The sequence below is a fragment of the Anolis carolinensis genome, chromosome 6 (assembly GCF_035594765.1).
Source record: "Anolis carolinensis isolate JA03-04 chromosome 6, rAnoCar3.1.pri, whole genome shotgun sequence".
Taxonomy (NCBI): domain Eukaryota; kingdom Metazoa; phylum Chordata; class Lepidosauria; order Squamata; family Dactyloidae; genus Anolis; species Anolis carolinensis.
In genome coordinates, this window is record NC_085846.1 from 38,086,388 (window position 1) to 38,108,534 (window position 22,147).

Genomic DNA, 22,147 nt, shown 5'->3' on the forward strand with positions numbered 1-22,147 from the left:
CTGGCGAAGGGCGCAATCCAGCCTTCTCCTTCCGAGCAGGACACTCGAGGTTTCTTCTCGAGATACTTTACGGTTCCCAAGCGGGGCGGAGGCCTTCGGCCTATCCTCGATCTACGGGCCCTAAACCTCTTCATTCTGCCTTCAAAATTTCGAATGGTTTCAGTGGCCTCCATCCTCCCGATGCTCCGACACGGAGACTACTTCGCCTCTATAGACTTACGCGACGCGTATTTCCACGTCTCGGTGCGAAGATCACACAGACGCTTCCTTTCCTTCAAGCTCCTGGGACAATCTTACCAGTTCACAGTTCTCCCTTTCGGCCTCGTCACGGCCCCAAGGGTCTTTACAAAGGTGGTCGCCGTGGTGGCAGCGCACCTCAGGAAACAGGGCATTATGGTCTTTCCTTATCTGGACGATTGGATGATTGTCGCGTCCGATCCCTCATCCCTTCAAAACCATGTCTCACAGACTCTTTCTCTCCTGCAACGGCTGGGCCTTCAGTTGAATGTCTCAAAGTCTCAACTCCTCCCAACCACAGAAATCCGTTTCATCGGAGCTCTCTTCAACTCCATCACGGAAACCGCCTCCCTACCGAAGGACAGGTTCCTAGCCCTTCAACAGCACCTTTCCCTCCTCCTTCGCAACCGCAGGATCCGAGCCCACGCGGTCCAAGTTCTCCTGGGTCACATGGCCTCCACGGTCATGGTTACTCCCTTTGCCAGACTACGTCTCAGACTTCTCCAGAGATGGTTCATAGACTCTTTCAAACCCCATCGGCACCCGAGCTCAATGTTTCTCACGGTACCGAACCAGGTTCGCCTCTCCCTTCGCTGGTGGCAGGACCCAGCGAATGTTTGTGTGGGACTTCCCTTCCATCCCTCCCTTCCGTCAGTCACCATCACGACCGACGCCTCCAATTTTGCCTGGGGAGCCCACATGTCGAACCTCACCGTCAGGGACCTGTGGTCCACCCAAGAAAGGTATCACCACATAAACTTTCTAGAACTGTTATCAATCTTCAAAGCCCTCCGGGCGTTTGCCCGCTTTCTTCCCCACAAGACCGTTCTGATCCAAACGGACAACGTAGTAGCCATGTACTACATCAACAAACAAGGGGGTACGGGCTCGAGAAAACTCATGGCTCTCTCGATGGACATTTGGCTATGGTGCATAGCGAGACACATAACCCTGTCGGCAGTTCACCTTCCGGGGGCTCAAAATACTTTAGCAGACTCTCTAAGCAGAATAACGACCTCCCCCCACGAGTGGCGTCTCGATCCCGAGATCCTGAAATCCGTCTTCGACGATTGGGGCTGGCCAGCTCTGGACCTTTTTGCCTCCCCCTCGAACGCTCAACTTCCTCGATTCGGAGCGAGACTACCTCCAAACTCGACTCCGGGCTGTCTCGGAGACGCGTTTCTCCTCGACTGGACTCTCGAACCCGTCTATCTTTTTCCTCCCTTCCCTCTCATCTCGAGAGTGATAGAGAGACTCTATCTAACACCGACATCGGCCATCCTGATCGCCCCTGCATGGCCACGCCAGCCGTGGTATCCCACGCTGCTCCGGATGTGTGCGGATCCCCCCCGCACCCTCCCAATTCTCCCTCATCTACTATCTTCACAGAAGGGACAGGTTCTCCACCCCGACGTCCCGTCCCTCCACCTGACTGCCTGGAGGATACTTCCTTAAACTCCCTCCACCCAGACCTGCAGGCGATCCTTCGCGCTGCTCACAAACCGGCCACATCGAAAGCCTATGCTTACAAGCTGGCAAAATTCCAAACTTTCCTTCGGGACCGACGCGTCGATCCCGCCTCTACTTCGATCCCGCTGGTCATGGACTTTCTACTTTCCCTTGCGGATCGTCAACTTTCTCTGGCCTCGATAAAATCCTATCTCGCTGCTCTCTCCTGGCACTTCCAACGTCAGGGACAACCCTCTCTCTTTTCTAACAACCTCATTAAGACCTTCCTTCGAGGTTACAACAACTTGCATCCTCCAGTCCAACCTCCGACTCCCGGATGGAGCCTCGAACTAGTCCTTTCTCAACTAGCTTCAGCTCCCTTCGAACCCATGGCCTCTGCAGACCTTCACCTTCTCTCTTGGAAGACTGCCTTCCTCATCGCTATCACCTCTGCCCGCAGACCTTCGGAACTAGCTGCTCTCCGGGTGGACGAACCCTACCTCCGTTTCCACCACGACAGGGCTGTCCTTCGCCCGGACATCACCTTCCTACCTAAGGTGGTCTCTGCTTTTCATCTGAACCAGGACATAATACTTCCTGCTTTCTTCCCCAATCCTTCTTCTTCTCTAGAACGGAAACTCCATCTCCTCGATGTCAGGAGAGCCCTCCTTTTCTACAAGGACAGGACTAAGGACATACGTAAGTCACCTAGACTTTTTGTGGCCTACGCTACCCACAAACTGGGCGAACCTCTTTCTTCCCAAAGACTCTCACACTGGATTGCTCAGACCATTGAGCTCGCTTATCAGCTAGCCAAACGCCAGCCCCCCTCTTCGATCCGCCCTAGATCTACAAGGGGCCTTTCCACCTCTACGGCCTTCCTGAGGGGCGTCCCTCTCGACTCCATCTGTCGAGCGGCTATCTGGTCCACTCCATCCACCTTTGTTTCACACTACCGGATGGACTCAAAGAACCTCAAGGACTCGGCTTTTGCCAGGTCCGTCCTCTCCTCCTGCCTTACCTAACGTTGTTGCCTTACTCAAACCCTTTTTTTCGGGTTTATCCTTCTTACAGGCTGACCGTTGTCATCCATCCTGTTTGTATTCAATGTGCTCAAGGTCTCTTTAACATAGTGCTTGTGTACTATACTTACCCACCGCACTGAAACTTAATTTTTGAATGCTTCTCCCTCTGTTTTCTGAGAAGGAGTTTATGCCTACCTCTGTATTTTCTTACAGACTATTGCCTACTTACTATGTTATGATTGTGTTATGGATCCTAACACAAGGATCGGTTTTATTGCACTATATGCTATTGCATCGCTTACTTGACCATTGCATTTGCCTGTTTTTTTTTTGCACCTTGTGCTCAATAAATGTGTTTGGACACTAGACTGGTTATCGGGTTTGCCATCCCACCTACCTACACCTTAGCTTGCTAGTCTCCATTAGTGTGCATTCACAGAGTACACGAAGAAAAAGGACAGGTTGCTTACCTGTAACCGTGTTTCTTCGAGTGTACTCTGTGAATTCACACAATCCCGCCCTTCCTTCCCCACAGGCAAACCTCTCCCTTTCTCGCTGCCTTTGCGGCGTAGGAACTGGAGAGCGGGCGCGGAGGGCGCCCTTTATACCCTCCGGGAAGAGGGGCGGGGTTACCGCCAAATTTCAAACTTTAGCTTGGAAGAGTATCCGTTGGAGCCTGCGCAGGCGCAGCGTTCTCCATTAGTGTGAATTCACAGAGTACACTCGAAGAAACACGGTTACAGGTAAGCAACCTGTCCTTCTCAAGTCACCCCTGACACGAAAAAAGTACTCCTCCCAAGTTTTTGTTCAAGATCCAAGAAGTTAATCACATATGCATGCATGTGTTAGAAGCAATTAGCAAACAGAACTTGAGAGTTCATATCAAGAACAAAACCTTCTGTCTTTTTCAGTTACCAAAATTGAAACTAACCTGCTGGTGTCTGTTTAGAACACTACGTTATAAGCATTCTTCATTGATGTTGGTATTATCTTCTAAGGATGCTCCTGTATTGTATAATTATTACAGTTTGATACCATTCTAACTGACAGGGTTCACTGCTATGGAATTATAGAGTTGTAGTTTTGCAAGGGCGTAAACCTTATCTGCCAAAAAGTTCTAGTGCTTCACCAAACTACAACTCTTGTAATTCCATAGCATTGAGTAATGTCTGTTAAAGTAACAAACTGTGTTAATTTTACAATAGATGCATCCAAAGTTGAGGCTATGTGGTGTCAGAATTTTAAATTTATAAATACAGAAAATCCTCCTCTGGTTCAAGATTTCTGAAGGGAATAGCACCTCAGTACCAAGCAAAAACCAGTCAGAAGGGTGGTGAATTCAAACATCTGGACATTGGTTGCTCTAGCTTCCTGAGACCTCATCGCATGAAGGATAGCCTCCATTTCTACACACTTCATAGCTGAAATCTCATCAAACGATGCACAACACATTTTGTAGGCTGCCCTTCGGATTCCATTGCCACAGTGTGTGGAAACAGGTGGATATTAAAGATGGGCTGGAATTTTCTACTTATCTCTCTGCACATAGAAATTGGTATTTTTCTGTGGAATGGGAAATAGTGCATTTGCCTATTTTCAGTTCATTTTGTGACATTTCTGTGTGGGCATGCATATGGGTGGTCTTTCCATGCCCCTTGATGCTCCTTCTACCGCCATTACTCTTTAGACACATAAAATAACTGGTAAATAATTATATCATCCTTTTTTTTTTTTTTGAAAAAATGTTGTTACAGCAATTTCACACCTTTGAAATTCTGCAACTGCACTTTTAAAAAAAAGGAAAATAAACCCCTGTGACATGCAGACTTCGCGTATGATGGAATGGGAGGAGAAAACAGCCGCCTCCTCCCATTCTGTTATCTGCAATCTCCTTATGGTAATTATGGGCAATGTAACACTTTGAATCTCAAGGATACGATCCTGGATTGCTGGCTGTTTTCAGGATAATTTATGACACCTATCATTTTATATTTAGTGACTGGCAGAAAGCTGTAACTGTGGCCTTGTTCATGGCTCTAGCACAAGCACAGGCAAACTTTGACCCTCCAGGTGTTTTGGACTTCAACCCCCACAGTTCCTAACAGCCTACCAACTGTTAGGAATTGTGGGAGTTGAAGTTCAAAATACCTGGAGGGCCGAAGTTTGCCCATGCCTGCGCTAGCAAGAAGTTATGACTTTGTTAGCAATTAACAGCTTTATCTAAAATGGTAATTAAGATTCTGGGTAAAAATCTACCACAATCATGTATTTTGTGGAGAAGATTTTCTCATAATATGAGTGTTGCTCTCTGATGTTGTCTTTCCAGACAGTCCCCAAGTTATGAACAAGATAGATTCTGTAAATTTGTTCTTAAGTGCTTGTTTTGCTGTCTGTGTCCCTGTTCAAAAGATTTCAATACACTTTCTCTCCTTGTAATAATTGGATTTTGAAAAATTTGGCTTGTTGTGGAAATAAGGATTGGTGAGAAAGCTTCAGCGGAGACACCTTTTCCCCATGATAACTGTTTCAGGAGTGAATTTCCTTTCCTAGGGGTAGATTTCTCTCACTTCCTGTTGCCTCATTTTCATTCTTAACTATGAGTTGTTTATAAATCGGATGTTTGTAACTCAGGGATTGCCTGTAAATGGAAAGGGTGTCTCCTTTGAACCAGATGTTGCATGAGTTTGTTGATCCTATTGCAGTAGTTTTATTCAGTGTGACAGTGTTAAAGATATATCAAGGCACATTAAAATCGGATCAAATTATGAACAGTAAAAACAATTTAAAACATGTTGTTAAAAATGTTTTAAAAAACAGTTTAGAATGTGATACATTTAGAACAGTACAGAACGTTCTTAAAAGCTGTTTACTTTTTAAAAAATTCTACCAGTTCTCAAAAATATCTCAGAATAATAATGTCTTTTCCTGCCAATGGAAGAACAGCAAGGAAAACTCTCAAAGCATGGGAATTAGTTCCTAATTTTAGGATATGAACCTTTCAGAAACCAATTTCTATATACTTATTTTGATGGTTGAGAGTGTGTGCATGTAATCCAGGTAGCATATAGTAATATTATTCACAATGCTTTGAATTCCTAGAAAGAAGCATTGGCCAGCCCATGTGGCCATTCCTCCTCGCACAGTTCTCACTGTCTCTAATTTGTAGAGCAAGGGCTTCAGATGGGGGAGTTGTTTACTTCCATTCTACACAGTAGAAGTAATGTAGTTTGACTCTACTTTGACTACCCTGGCTCAATGCTGTTGAAACATAGGAGTTGCTCTTTGTAAAACTACAACTTCTATGATTCCATAGCATTCTGTCATGGCAGTTAAAGTGATGTCAAACTGCATAAATTCTACAATGTAGATGCACCCACAAGTTCTCTGGACAACTTAAAACCATTAATGTTGCAGATTCTAAATCACATGGGAAGTCTAGATGTACTTCATCCTTGAGAACCTCCCAAAAACATGAAAGTTGGTAGCACTGGGTGACAGCAAAGTGATGATTGAGGGTAGACGGTAAGAATATACAGTCACCACTCTTTTCCTCACTGAATTTTTGTCTGTATCTGGCAATTAACTTTTGAAAAATTAGTTTTTAGGCCTGCTCCTTCCAAAGTCCCTCATCCCACCAGAAAACCCAGGCATGAAGAGCAGCAATTCATAGACCAGGTTTCAGCCCCATTCTGTTTAAAAAATCTGGTAATTAACATGGAGGATGCCATTTTATCTTTGAAACAAGTTGGTTGATATTGCTTCGGAAGATAAATTGTTTCATGCTAATGATTGCCTCGGTCACATATAAAGACTGAATTTGAACTTGAACCATCGACAGACACATTCGTTTTAATGAAGTGGATATTAGGAGCAAAATTCTCTCCTCCAGCTGCTTATCTTTCTGTAGTCCTACTCTCAATATTCCACCTGTCGAAATCCAGTAATAGAAGTAACTCAAGCTCTAAGAAAACCATTTCCGTGTAAGAGCTTCCTCTTCATTTGTTCTGATCTTTTGTTCTTCAGTTAAGATCCTTGAGTCTCAAGTTTAAGACTTTTCCCTTCACAATCAATGGAACTGTTGAGTTGTGGTGACTGCATGAATTTCATTGGGTTTTCTTTGGCAAGGAATAAATATGTGGTTTGCCATTCCTTGCTCTGAAATGTAGATAATATTTTAAAAGGGTAAGTGTGTTAAAGCACTGAGCTGCTGAACTTGCAGACCGAAAGGTCCCAGGTTCAAACCCCGGGAGTGGCGTGAGCGGCCGCTGTTAACTCCAGCTTCTGCCAACCTAGCAGTTCGAAAAAATGCCAATGTAGATCAATAGGTACCGCTCCGGCGAGAAGCGGTAACAGCGCTCCATGCAGTCATGCCGATCACATGACCTTGGAGGTGTCTATGGACAACACTGGGTCTTCGGCTTAGAAATGCAGATGTGCACCAACCCCCAGAGTCAGACATGACTGGACTTAACATCAGGGGAAACCTTTAACCTTTAAAGATACATTAACAAGTTTCCTACCTGGAATGTAAGTCAGTATGTGAAGGAAAAAGCATTGCCACTTGAGTCTACTGATTTTGTAAACTAGTCATTATACTACACTGCTTACAGAGAGTACCTAAAGCTTTGTGAGGCATAGAGTTGTATGAATGTAGAGATGGATAATAATTTAATTTGGGGGTTTTCTTGTAAGACCTTTCAAAAATTCAAATCTCTTAAAAAATCAGGAAGAACTTGAAATGTTGGAGAAAATGACACAGGTAGATTATTTTATACAGGCAGAGACCTTTTCATACTCTGAAAATTCTGGCTGTATTCAATCTTAATGCTGAATGAGGATTGCCATTAGGACATTTCCCTTTTTCTGACAGGCTTCTCATGTTTAATACTTATATGGCAGAGAAACACAAAGGGACACTCTTAGTACTGAAAATAGCTGAACTTACTGAATTTGGACAGATAGGGCAGTTGACTGAATGCTTCATTTAGTTAATTTTTGAAATCAAAGGGGGAGAGTTAAAATTTTAGAATTCCAGATTGGGGGACAGGGAATGATACTGACATAGTTGTTCATCCTTATCCAAATCTATGCCAAAGCTGGAACATGAACCCAGAACTTTGAATCTAGACTACATATTGTCTAGATTTGGGACATTATTCATGTTGTCGGGACAGTGGAACCACGACTTAAGAGTGTCCCAGCTTAACAGCATTTTGTGTTAAGAGCCGTCACCTGGCACGGGTTTTGCCTTGACATATGAGCAGTGTTTGAGTTAAGAGCTAGTGCCAAAGGGAGCACTAGGACAAGAGTACGGGGAAGGGATATTTCAGTAAAATGGGTACTTTATAGAGTGTCATGTAATTAATGTGAAGTGTGAATGGCCATGACAATAGCAGAAAATAATACATCAACAGCCCTGCAGTCTTTGAAAGAATTCATGAATTAAGTTCTATACCTCATCTTCAATGGCTTGAGCTGGATTCTATGTTTATAGCCATCTCGGTAAAGGTAAAGGTTTCCCCTGACGTTAAGTCCAGTCATGTCTGACTCTGGGGGTTGGTGCTCATCTCCATTTCTAAGCCAAAGAGCTGGCGTTGTCCGTAGACACCTCCAAGGTCATGTGGCCGGCATGACTGCATGGAGCGCCGTTACCTTCCCGCCGGAGCGGTACCTATTGATCTACTCACATTGGCATGTTTTCGAACTGCTAAGTTGGCAAGAGCTGGTGCTAACAGCAGCCGCTCACGCCGCTCCCGGGGTTTGAACCTGGGACCTTTCGATCTCCAGCTCAGTGCTTTAACGCACTTCGCCACTGGGGCTCCATCTAGGACACCAATTTAAGACAGATATGAACATAATATAGAATACAGGCAGACCCCAAGTTACAAACATTTGACTCATTGTTAAGAACAGGACTGAAAGGTAGTGAGAGAAAATTACCTCTCAAAAGGGAAATTCACTCCTGAAAGAGTTGTTATGGGGAAAAGATATCTCCACTGAAGCTTTATCCCCCAATCCTTGTTTGCACAACAAGCCAATCTTTTCAAAAATCCAATTATTGCAGGGACAGAAAGTGAAGTTAAATATTTTGAACAGGGGCACAGACAACAAAACAAACACCACAAGGGTGTTAGCCCTTCCCTATGCTATCCAAAGCTAATACGTATATTTGGCTGGATTTACACTTAAAAAATGTACCTGTTCCAACTTACAAATAAATTCAACTTTAAATGTCTTCTGAGACACAGACACACAGTGTGGAGGGTGGGCTTTGTGTGGGTTTCCAGGGCAGACAGAGGGGGGACAAAGAGAGATCTGGTTTAGAGAAAACAGATGGGATGGTGGTGTCAATGGAAAGAAGTGGGAGAGGGCTGATTGTGACTGCGGCCTGCAGCTTTAGCAGATCCAATGATGTCACTGGGGGTGTTGATCATAAACAACATTGAACATAATCTGATCCCTTACACCCCTCCCTTCCCAGTGGGATTAGCTATGTAATAAAATTTAATAAAACAATAAATCTTTTTTTTAAAATGTAGCACATATTTCCCAGTCAGCAGACTCTCATGTCTTTGAATAGTGAAACTACACTTGTCAAGACAACTAACTGCCCATCAACCTGTTCTATTCTTCAATCACCCTACTCCCATTCCACCCCAATTCTGATTCAGTGCACAGGGAGCATATGCAAAAAAAGCCTTGGAAATGCAGAGTAAAAATTATGTTTTAGGGTTTTTTAAAAATAGTATTAAAGTTTCATTAACCATTCCTCTATTGTTGGGATTTCTTTAGTCTTCCATTTTCTTGCATATGTCATTCTTGCTGCCATTACATGAAAGAGATTGGAAGTCAACAACTCCCCTTCCCATTTTTCTTGTCTTCCCTTTTTTCCATTTAGATTCTATATATATAAACACACGTATATAAAGAAAGAAACCTTTTTCTTTTTCTAGATGTCTTTTTTTTATACCTTCCTCCCCCTCATACCTCTACATATCAGGCGCTGTCGAGCCCCTGTTTTTATATACCGTATACTTGTAAATAATGTCCTTTTCCCGCTTTGCATTTAATAAAAATTATTTTTTTTAAATAGCATTAAATTTCTTCTGGATTTAAAAGAAGGGCTTTCACTTTGAAAAGGGAGGAACATTGTGTGTTCCAACAGTGCTACCATCAAGGTAAAGACAACATTTTGCTTGTGTAGATCCAGACATGCTTTGCAGTCCTCTTTTGCAGCTTGGAGTGGGGGGCTATCACAGCACAATATAGGTTCCGGTGGGGTGGGGGTTGGATGTTGTGAAGGGAGGAAGAGAATATCAACTTCCACAGCAGCAAATATATATATACACTCAGCTTAATATGGGCTTGGTGCTTGCAAATGTCACTAACAAGATTCTGGCCAGAGAGTGTGTTTATGCTAGTAAAAAGATATGCTAACTAGCAAATGTCATGGTCTTGTCTGCAAAACTGTCCGTTACTATGGGTAGTAGTTTTCAGAAAACAGTGTTACTGAATCTAACATAACAAGTCGTCTGGATGTGTGCTTGCAGGTCTTGATGAACTCTTAAAAAGGCTGCAAGGCTATTCGTGTGTGTTGTTTCTGCTACTGTCATGTCCATTCACACTTCACATTTAATCATAGGTGAAAAATGTGCTCTTTTGCTTGACATCATTGCTGTTTTCTCAGTCATGTGCTTCAAGCATAGTTTGAACTCTTTCTGCTAATAGTTACACATGAAAAGAAAGCAGAAAAGGGCCCCATAAAGGTCTGAGCCTACCCATTCCTCATTATTAGTCTCTGAGCAAAGTCTGCAATTCATTAGTTAGCCCCACTTATCTTGTCTTTCTTGGGATAAAGACATAAAACTTTAAGAGCCGTCCAACCAGTTCAAATGTATCTTGGACTGATTTCCAAAACATTTTGGCTGGAATCCTTTTGGAGAATTACATTATTGCAAGTGGACTCACATCTGCAGAAATTAGAATTAGGCAGTTCTGTAACATGTAACTAGTAAGAGACTACTGTTATAGGGGAGCCAGCAAACTGAACAATGTGTATTTGAACTATCAGTCCGCTTGTGTGTTGGTCCTGTGGTGTTTTGGATTAATTGTACATTAGGACATCAGTTAGAGAGTGCTGTGCATATCAGTACACTCTTGCCGGTGTCACATTATACATACAACTAACAAGGTTTCTTAGTGCTTTTGCTACATACTGTAAAGTTATGCAATGTAGATTGTATTCGAATATTCTGGCCACCATGTTTTGCTTCAATATACTTGAAAAACTCACTCTAAAAATTTTCAGCGTGATTTTATCTTGAGTTGGAGAAATACCAGCTGTGAAAAGCATCAACCATAATGAGAAATAAATGTGAACGCTTTAGGATTGCCATGCATGTACATCTATAAACCTAAAATGTTATTAGATCTTTAACTACATAATCCAAGATAAAGAACAGTACATAAACCTGATTAAATTTATGATATCCAATGATGAGGAATGATATTAACAAAATATGGAATACTACACAGTTCCCACCCTGTTTAGTGCATGTGGCATATTCTCCCCCAACTTCAGAAGCAGCTATGCATCTATTTTTTAACTTAATTGGTAATTAAAAAATAATGCATGTGTGTGTTGCATTATTGAACTTGAAAGGAAGATATGGCCTTAGCTGAATCAGCACTCTGCTTTCTGGTATGCATACATAGTGGGCAACTTACGAAGTCATAGTGGCATCATAATTGACTACTGTGTAGATATTAGGCCTTATACTTCTCTGTTCAGATACTATCATTGAGGAGGGAGCAGGCTTGTTTCCTGCTGCTTCAAAGACTAAGACATATGGAGCAAATGTTTCAAATTATAGGAAAAGAGATTCCACCGAAATATTAGGAAAAGCTTTATTGGCACTAAGGGCTTTTCAACAGTGGAATACATTTCTTTGAAGTATGGTAGAATCTGGAGGGTTTTAAACAAAAACTGGATCTGTTGGGAATGCTTTGATTTGTATGTTCCTGCGTGGAAGGGGGTTGGACAGGATGGTCCTGTCTCTTCCAATTTCTATGAATCTATCTCACATATTTCTGAAAAATGAAGAAAATTGACTTTATGCAAGTCATAAATAATGTCAGCAAGAATATAACACTTATATTGTAAGTGGGCTTGGAAGGAAAGTGTTCCTAAATCAAAAGTGACTTGTGCTATGTATATATTTTTTCTTGTGTCTTTCAAGGGCATAAAAAGGTTCTCCTGAATTTCTAAAGCAAACCATTCTTTTTTTCCATTTTTTAGCAATCTATATGAATGGATTTGTTGAAAAGGCAAAAGGAACTAAGTTGACATCTCAATTTTCTTGGCGGCACAAAAACATCCTTCCCTAACTTCTTTCCCAAGATATTTGACATCTTGTTTTATGTGCAGAACAGAGATCTAAAATTGAATAATTTCACAAGTGTTTTTAGGCTCATGGGGAAAATGATGGGGGCAGGGGATCAGCCATGCCTTGTTAAAATGCTCAAACTAGGCAGGCAGAACGATAAGCTTCTTGTCAAGCAAAACATCTCTTGAGAAGTCGTCTTCAAATCAACATTGACATTAATACAAAAACCCTCCTTTTCTGTTTGCAACATGTCACATGAGAGGGACAAGACATGTATTGAATCACCCATTATTTGGAATACATTTCTCAAGTGGAGAGGCAGGATACACATCTGAATTTTCTCTTGGCTGTTACGTAAGAAAGAGGACAGAAAGAAATATTCTTCAAAGTGGTTATTCATACAAAATTCTCAGTTTGGAACGGAAAACAAATGGAAAGTTATTTGGGTTCTCAGAAGAGAAATGTGGAATGGCTGTGTTCAGGACTTATAGTATCCACAAATGAGGTTTGTGTTCTGGAATTGTCACTTTTCATTCACTCTTTTTATGGGGAATCTACACATGCTCTAATTGTTTTCCTTGTGTTGCTTCCAGCACAGAAAATCTGTTGGTTAACAGTATAGAAAAGCCCATCTTCCTCCCATTTAAAAGAACAGTACTTCCTTATCTAAAAACTCTTGTCAGGGTTTGGGGGCCTACCAGTGATGGCAGAAGTAATAAAATAAGCAGAAAAAAGAATGAGTTGCATTAGATGCAGACTTTGGGCCAAATTAGACAATATTTGTGTATATAATTTAAAAATGCTTTTCATCATGAAAATTAATACTTAAATGTGTTCAATACTGTACATATTTGTATTCTCCTAACAACCAATATGTTGGAAAACATTATAATAGGGCTTTGTCGTATCTAATTTGCTTCAGGTGTCTATCCACACAGGATTCACTCCAATTCTTATTGGCCCCACAAGCCTGATCAATAGTTAGGAATGATGGGAGTTGTAGTTTATTACCCTCTGCTGGGCCAGAAATTCCCTACCCCTGCCCTAACTGGCCATGTACCTTTGCCTCAATATGTTCAGATTCTTGTATGTGTCCAGTTGAAATGTATGTCAGTCTGATTGATAATAGCGCAATGTAGTGCATGTTTACTTAAGTAAATCCCAAGAATTCATTGAGGATTATTCTGAGGTATGTGACCACAGAATTGCAACCTGAGGTTATTTGATTTGCGCGATCCTTAGAAAGGGGATATCTCCATTATAACTCTACACCTAACATAAAATCTGAAGTGGCACATTCTATAAACGTGTTTTATCATTGTCTGTGATAATTGTATACATTGCCTCTTCAGTTATCTCAGGAAACTGGTGACCTCTGAGCAGCAGTGCAGCAAAATTTTGTTTACCAAAACACATGCAGCTGAGCCAGAAAGCAGCTGCAGATAGAGGAATACACTGGTTACTCCACTTCTCCTTGTCCTTAGAAAAGCCTTTGCCATTCTCAGTAGCAGTATCAAATTATGACAAATATAAGGAATGAAGTTCCCTGTTTTAGCTTTCTTTTGTTATACCATAGTTGCTGAGTGACTGAACTATAAATTAGGAAATCCCTAACTGGAAAGAACAATGGGCCGACAGCTTTTAATGCTACTAAATTGGTTGTTTTTCCAACCTTATATCCAACATTAGTGCTATCTGGAATAGTCCCATTGCAATCAATGGGTATAAGGAACTCTAGCCTCTCTTGTTTCAGTGGGTTTACTTTTGCATGTGTTCATCTTCTTATATTATTGTCAATACTAGTAAAATGGCATATTTTTGAGTGGCGAAGATATTTTACTACTTTTGGGGGGCGGTCGGTTAAATTAAAAGGTTTTTCAGTTAACATTTAAACCCTGGTCTGGTATGTATACTAGAATCTTTTATGGTATTAAAGTTTGTGACACTTTTTTAAAGATGAGAATCTGTGTGAAATGCATGTATATGTCCATAGGATTTAGTTATTTTAAATGTTAGTGCACATGTGAGGACTTAAGGATGGAAGTATATTGAATGTATGAGTGATTTTTTTACAAATCCATTTGCTTTATTTTCATTTACCAAGCCAGATTAGACCAAGATGATCTGTGGATATTATAATACTGTTTCTCCAAAGTTGGATTCAAGTGGGACAAATACAATATCATGGTAGCAATGCATCTGAAAAAAACCCAGAAAGTCCCTTGTTTACCTCCTGCCCTTTACATGGGTTCTTTTATTTTAAAGATCTATATAATGTTTCCTTCCGAGAGTTCCCAGCACTTAAAAGGACTTTTTATTTCCACTTCCCAAATCAGTTGAAATTAATGCAGTATTTCCTGAAGTTCCTCTCTAATATTTGTCTGTCAGTGTTATCCCAGAGCAAGCTAAGATGGCAGCTGCCAAGGAAAAGGGTGACTTCCCATAAAAGAAGATTCAACAGAGACCAAAAGAAAAACAGAAATGCCAACAATAAATGTAAATTATTCTAATGATTACTAGTGTCATATTGTTAAACTACTTTAAACTTTGACTATTACTTGTGAATAATAATTTACAAAAGAGGCTCAATGAAATTTAGGGAAAGTCAATTTGTGAAGTACTGCTTGCATTTAGATGTGACTGGTGGTCATGGGAGAAGGAAGAATACAAGCAACTTAGGGAAATCTAGGATATTTCAAGAAGGAATTAGGATGAAAAGCCAGGATATGCAGTTTAAAACAGAATGATCTGGAAATTCTTGGTAACTCCAGGGACTTTTTTTCCTTTCTTGGTAAACCGTCAGCTGTCTTTTCTGCAGCCTGAAAAACCAAAACAGAAGAAAACTTTATTTAGTGAGACTTGAGTCTCTTCTACATTGCCATATAAAATCAAGATTATCTGCTTTGGCAGTATGGACTCATATAATTCAGTTCAAAGGAGATAATCTGGATTGTCGGCTTTGATAATCTGAATTATATGGCACTTACTAGATCCCTTCACATTTATTTCAAATAATCTTGTACATGCTTTCCCCCATTTCTGCGTGTTCAGTTGCAGGGAAAGGACAGATGTATCAATCTAATATTTTTGATTCCGCAAAGGAGAGAGGGTTGCAAGTAAGGGACAAGTAAGGATTGCAATATACTACTTCATATGCAGTGAGGGAGTTAATATCAAACCTCTGGCCTATTAGCAGTTACATAGTTGTGGGGGTGGAACCAGAGCATAACAGGATACAGAAAAATGCTGTTTGTGACTCTGGCCATAAACATCAAAGTCTGTAAGATGATACTGCTTGGTCAGGCTGGTTCTCAGACAGTTCTGAAGTAAGAAAAGGTCTGAATCTAAAGCCTTTTCTACAACGTGCCATGGAAAGTCTTCTGTACTATTTGTGGTCACATACAATACTTTGCTAATTTGGGAAGGAAAATCAGAATCAATCTTAATTCCCTAGAGAAGACTTTAAACTTACCCATTTAAGGAAGAGGTACTTTTAGCCTCATTTGTAGAGAAAACCTAAGTTGTCAATAGAACCCGAAGCCCTTAGGGAAAAGCCCCAAAGGAAGGAAATTCCAGCCTTTTTGAAGGCAGTTTGTGTTCTACTGTTCAAATAGTTTTGAAAGGCAAAGGGGATTTTCTCCCACCAATGGAACTCTTTTTCCTAATAAGGCATTTTAGCCTATCTTCAGCAAGATATTTATGCCTTATTCATTTTTAAAAAAGGCAATTTGACTTTGTCTAAACTGAAGGAGTATGAATCAAAGGCAGGCAAGAGCACATGGAAAAAATATTAGTCTATATGAATTGTCTGTGTGCTGTTTCTTCTATGATGCTTTCCCTACATAATAAAAACACATCAAGCCTATTTTTAAAGACAGTTTTACAGCTCTTCTTAATTATATTTAAGGTGTAATAGATTTTGCCTCCTACAGCGTTCTTGCTCTTTTGTACAGCAGCAGCAGAGTTCTGAATATTATATCTTTGGGACAAAAAGAAAACAGTCTCCAAGTTACGAACAAGATAGGTTCTATAGATTTGTTATTAAGTTGAATTTGTTTGTAAGTCGGAACAGGTACATTGTTTTTAGTGTACTCCAACCATAATCTTTAAAGCTTTGGATAGCATAGGGAAGGGTTAACACCATTGTGGTGTTTGCTTTTCTGTGTGTGGTCCTGTTCAGAAGATTTCACCTGATGTGATGTCCCTCTGATAATTGGATTTTGAAAAGTGTGACTTGTTGTGGAAACAAGGATTGGTTCACTTCAGAGGGGTAGATTTCTCTCACTTCCTGTGTGTGTGTGTATGTGTGTGTGGAGCGACTTGAGAAACTGCAAGAATTGAGAGAGAATTGGCTGTCTGCCAGGATGTTGCCCGGGGACACCCGGATGTGTTTTTTTTACTATCCTTGTGGGAGGCTTTTCTTATGTACCCGCATGGGGAGCTGGAGCTGACAGATGGAGCTCATCTGCGCTCTCGCCAGATTTGAACCGACAATTTTCACCTCAGCAACCCAACCTTCAGTTTAGCAGTCCTGCTGGCACAAAGGTTTAACTGTTTATTTGTTTAGAGATAAAACAATAGAGGATTAATTTCCACTTTGGTAAAAATGCAAAATTGGGAAAGAGGAATTGGCTTTCTTCAAAGTGTATTTAGTGTAGGCATGAGCTGGAAGGCTCTTAGGAATTGTGGAAGTTGAAGTCCAGAACACCTGGAGGGCTGAAGTTTGCCTATATCTGATTTAGCGTGTGTCTATATGAGCTTATCTTTTAAAGAAGAGATGTCTATTGCTTTTGTATTTTAAACTGCTAGTGATATTTGTTTTCAAAAATGATCTAGAGTTAAAAAGGTAGAGTCTAAAGAGGTAAACTGTTATGGTGCTATTTATATGTTTGTTTCTTTGAAACAAGAGCACACACAGACAAATACCTTTAAAGAAACACAATTACAACATCACTACAGTTTACCACTTTGGCATTATAACAGTAGAGATTTTTTTAATGCGAGTAATATAGAGTAGACACTGAAAAAGAAATAGAGAAAGGGACTGTGAGGATTTCCACAATCTGGAAACCCATCTGGAGGATTTGAATGTGTTGAATTACATGCAGATGTATCCCACACCACAAACAAGGATCTCTTTTCTGCTTGTTCTGCTTTTTCACTGGAGTTTTTTTTTTAAAGTCACTAGAGTGTTTGGAGGGGGAAGCAACAAGAAATGACAAGAAGCAGAATTAAATAGTGCAATATAAATGAACAGTCTTGATGAGTTTGAACTAGGACTCCTCCAAATAAAGTCAATGTGTCTGGATGTTGCGATATTTCTTGCTTTATTTTCTGGGTATTAAAATATCCAAACAACATTTTTGTTGTCCTGAACTCAAAAAGGCTAGAAGTAGTGCCACAGTGGAGAGAATAGAGAGGATCAAGGCCAGAAGTGGTACCACAATAGAGATAGTAGAAGAGGTTGATGTTTCTTTTAAGTTCTTCTAGGAACTCTACTCAGGGTAGGGGATGGCTCCCTTAAAAAAAAAAGTTAAGGTACAGTACAGGCAGTCCCCGAGTTACAAACATCTGACTTACAAACAACTCATACAGTAGAGTCTCACTTATCCAACATAAACGGGCCGGCAAAATGTTGGATAAGCGAATATGTTGGATAATAAGGAGAGATTAAGAAAAAGCCTATTAAACATCAAAATAGGTTATGATTTTACAAATTAAGCACCAAAACATCATGTTATACAACAAATTTGACAGAAAAAGTAGTTCAATACACATTAATGCTATGTAGTAATTACTGTATTTATCAATTTAGCACCGAAATATCATGATATATTGAAAACATTGACTACAACAATGCGTTGGATAATCCAGAATGTTGGATAAGCGAGTGTTGGATAAGTGAGACTCTACTGTAGTTAAAAACGGGGGTGAGACAACAGCAAGTGACAGAAATCTACCCTAGGAAGGAAAATCCATTTCTGAAATAGTTATCATGGAAAAAGGGTGTCTTTACTGAAGCTTTATCACCAACCCAAAATTTTCAAAATGCAATTATCATAGGGACAGAAAGTGAGGAGAAATCTGAACTGGGCAGAAACAGCAAAACAAATACCACAGGAGTGTTAACCCTTCCCTATGCTATCCAAAGCTAAAACTTATATTTTTGACTGGAGCTACACATAAAAAATGTACCTGTTCTGACTTACATGTACCTGTTCTGGACTCTTAGACCAGTTCTTAAACACGCTTCTGGAATGAGCTTCGTGTATTCCAAGTAGACTGGAATGTACATAGTCCTAATCTTTTTTTATACTGGTTTTAAACCACTTCATTGGATGTGTTGCAAAAGCAGATTCCCAGATTAGCTTAGTGTTTACACCGTATTTTATTTTATTTTTTTGTTCTTTTTTTTGTTTTGTTCTTTGGTTATTCAACTTAAGAACAAATCTGCAGAATTTACCATGTTTGTAACTTGGGTACTACCCATATTCACATTAACCCATGAATAAGCCAGTCAAGGTTTTGGAGGCTGATTTTTTTTTTACTAAAATTACTAGATATACATGAGTATATAGGGTAATAACCAGAGCTTGTTGTGCTTTTGTCTGTATTGGTCCTGTGTTAATAAACCTGAACTTATACAGACAGGCATGGAAGTCTACATTTTTTTCCTTATTTGTCTAGACTTCAAAAATTCAAGATGAAATATGAACAAAGCAGAGTACTAATCTGGTTATGCTACTTAGGAGCAATGTCTATTTCATTCATAAAAGTTAGACAGCCTTTTGTTTTCTTCCCTTTCTTTCTTCCCTTTGTTTGTTTGTTTCTTTCCCTTTTTTGTACACACTGAAATTTAGACAGTAAGGGAAATCTTATACTTACTTTGGTGGTTCAAGATTTTATTTTGAAATTGCATTTTTTCATTCTCCAATATCTTTAGTTTGTAGCCCTTTTGCTAAAAATTCAACCTAATGCTTTTCTAACAGAAAACAGATTTTTTTCAGGAATAAAAAGTAGATTAGGAGCATGGTTCCTTTTCATTGTTAATTCCAGGAGCCCTCATTCTTGAAGTCTGAGTACATCCCAAAAAACTCAGTGGGGCTTCCTTTTGAGTAGTAAGAACTGTATTGCTAAATTGTTAAATGTATTTGTTTATAGTATTTGACTGCTATCCAAAAGTTCTTCCAGAATGGCAAGCCAAAGGCAGCTCATAATAAAATTAAAACAGATTCAGATAAAAAGACAAAAAGCAGTCAAAACCTGAAATAAAATGTGGGAAGTGGCTATATATGTATGTATTTACTTTGTGTCTTGCCTTTTTCCCAACAGAAAATCTACAGTAGCTTACAACAAAATTAAAAGTGAGATACAATTAAAAACTTGATTATACAAAAGTTGTTAAATGTGTTACTTTGTTAAAATATCATTAATTTATAACTGTATCAAATAATTTTAATGGCTTAACAATAATGTTGAAAAATACAGCATACACCCACTAATCTTTGTTGTTTATATCAAAAGCTAAATATCCCAATGTATCCCTTTAATCGGGGATATTTATTGTTATTTATTGTTCCTTGTAGCACTTTTAAGAGGACAAAAAGCTGCCAGAGGAAGGAGGAGACAAGAATGTCTACTTCTGACATCCCACTTTTACAAGCTTAAACCTGTGTCTGCTTTCATTGTTTATCCAGAGCTCAACAGGAGAAACGTTCTATTTCTTAGTAGTGTTAGTGTGTTAACTGTGATTCAGAATTTATAGAGAACAGCAACGTTGTTTAAGAATTTCTTTTTGCTTATACTGAGTCATTCAAAGTCATATTCTCTCCCCTGCCCTCTTCTTTTTGCCCTTAGATAACATTCTTTGACCACCATGAGTTGGAGTTTCTTGACACGTCTGTTAGAAGAAATCCACAACCATTCCACATTTGTTGGGAAGATCTGGCTGACAGTGTTGATCGTATTCCGCATTGTCCTCACCGCCGTTGGAGGGGAATCCATCTATTATGATGAGCAGAGCAAGTTCGTGTGCAACACAGAACAGCCGGGTTGTGAGAATGTTTGCTACGATGCTTTTGCCCCCCTCTCCCATGTGCGCTTTTGGGTTTTTCAAATCATCCTGGTGTCCACTCCCTCGGTGATGTACCTGGGCTATGCCATTCACAAAATTGCCCGGATGGTGGAACACGGGGACACAGAGCGCAAATTCCGAAGCAAACCTTTCCCAATGCGCTGGAAACAGCACCGGGGCTTGGAAGAGGCGGAGGATGATCATGAGGAAGATCCAATGATGTACCCAGAGATTGAGGTAGAAAGTGAACGAGAGAACAAGGAGAATCCGCCCCCAACCAAAATGAAGCATGATGGCAGGAAGCGGATTCGAGAGGATGGGCTAATGAAGATTTACATACTACAGCTCCTGAGCAGAACTATGTTTGAAATTGGTTTTCTTGTTGGCCAGTATTTCCTTTATGGGTTTGAGGTCAGTTCCAAATTTATTTGTACCCGGCATCCCTGTCCGCACAAAATAGACTGCTTTATTTCCAGGCCCACCGAAAAAACCATCTTCCTGCTCATCATGTACGGTGTGAGTTGTTTGTGTTTACTTCTGAACATCTGGGAAATGCTTCACTTGGGATTTGGCACCATCCGGGATACGCTGAACAATAAGAGGAAAGAGCTGGAGGAGTCGGGGACCTATAATTACCCATTTACTTGGAATACCCCATCCGCTCCTCCAGGCTACAACATTGCAGTGAAGCCCGACCAGATACAGTACACAGAACTGACTAATGCCAAAATAGCCTACAAGCAGAATAAAGCCAACATAGCACAAGAACAGCAATATGGGAGCAACGAAGAGAACATTCCCACTGAGTTGGAGAACCTCCAGCGAGAAATCAAAGTAGCTCAGGAACGTTTAGATCTTGCCATTCAGGCATACAATAATCAGAACAATCCTATGTGCTCTAAGGAGAAGAAGCCCAAAGGCAGCTCAAACAAAAGCAGTGGCAGCAGCAAATCAGGAGATGGAAAAACCTCTGTCTGGATTTGACGCTGTTTCCTGGGGATTTAATGACTTGATCCTTTCCTCCTGCAGTGTGTGATCACTAAGATACTTGTTGCATACAAACTTCCATAGAATAAATATTCAGGTTTGTTTTAGTTCAGGGAGATTAGTGCTGCCAAATGACTCTCTCTAAAAAGAGAGGGAAAGGAAAACATTTATGCTCAGATTCTGATGTTTCCAGAACATGTATCCTTGTTTCTTCCAAGTCAGGGGAAGACCCAGGTTTATTTTTTAGTGAAAAAAAATCATTCTTGTTGAACGGTTTACACTGTATGTACAGTATTATGGTACATTTTATTATGCACAATTTTTTGTATTTGTATATTGGATATCTCAGTTATACTTTTTATATTAAAAAAACCAAAATAGGAAACTTCTGGTCTTTCAGTAAGGTTTACTCACCTTATATTTATAGATCTATGTATCTAATTTTGAATTGTCTAGAAATTTGAATTAGATAACAAATAGGTTCTGGCCTGGGTGATTCTCATAGGCGAGGAGAACGTAAGTACAAACATACACAAAGCTAGGGAGAAATACTTTAGTTGTATTAGAAGTTAGTGCCTTAGTAGATATTTCAAAATTCCAATTGAACAAAAAAAACCCTCTTTACACACACACACACACACACACATATACATACACACACACACACACACACACACACACACACATATATATACACACACACACATACACACACATACACTTGAGTAACATATACATATACTTGAACTAATTTCATTGATATGGCTCCTATAAATATAATTCATTCTGATGCTGACTTACATATTTGATCTATAATCTCAGCCATGTTGTGTCATTTGGGTGAACACCATGGGTTTAAAAAAGGTTTAATATTTGCAAACTGTTGGCAGTGAAGTTTCTGGATTTAAACATTTGGAGCTTCTCTTTAAACGAACAGTGGGTATGTTGAGTAGACCAATCTCCTCCATTTAGCATCAGTTGCAGGCCAC

General features: G+C 40.1%; 1 protein-coding gene across 3 annotated transcripts in view; it reads left to right on the forward strand.

Moving 5' to 3' along the window:
* gjc1 (gap junction protein gamma 1) overlaps nt 1-21,543 on the forward strand; it is a 44,082-nt gene extending 22,539 nt beyond the window's left edge. For 2 of the 3 annotated variants that reach the window (XM_008113220.3, XM_003222609.4), the window contains exon 2: nt 19,955-21,543. In XM_008113220.3, the coding sequence (XP_008111427.1) occupies nt 19,974-21,155 (1,182 nt within the window). In that variant the 5' untranslated portion in view covers nt 19,955-19,973 and the 3' untranslated portion in view covers nt 21,156-21,543. Of the gene's footprint in view, nt 1-13,861; nt 14,594-19,954 lie in introns of those variants that run through there. The other variant, XM_062984402.1, reaches the window with a different exon arrangement.
* Nucleotides 21,544-22,147: the final 604 nt, after the last annotated feature.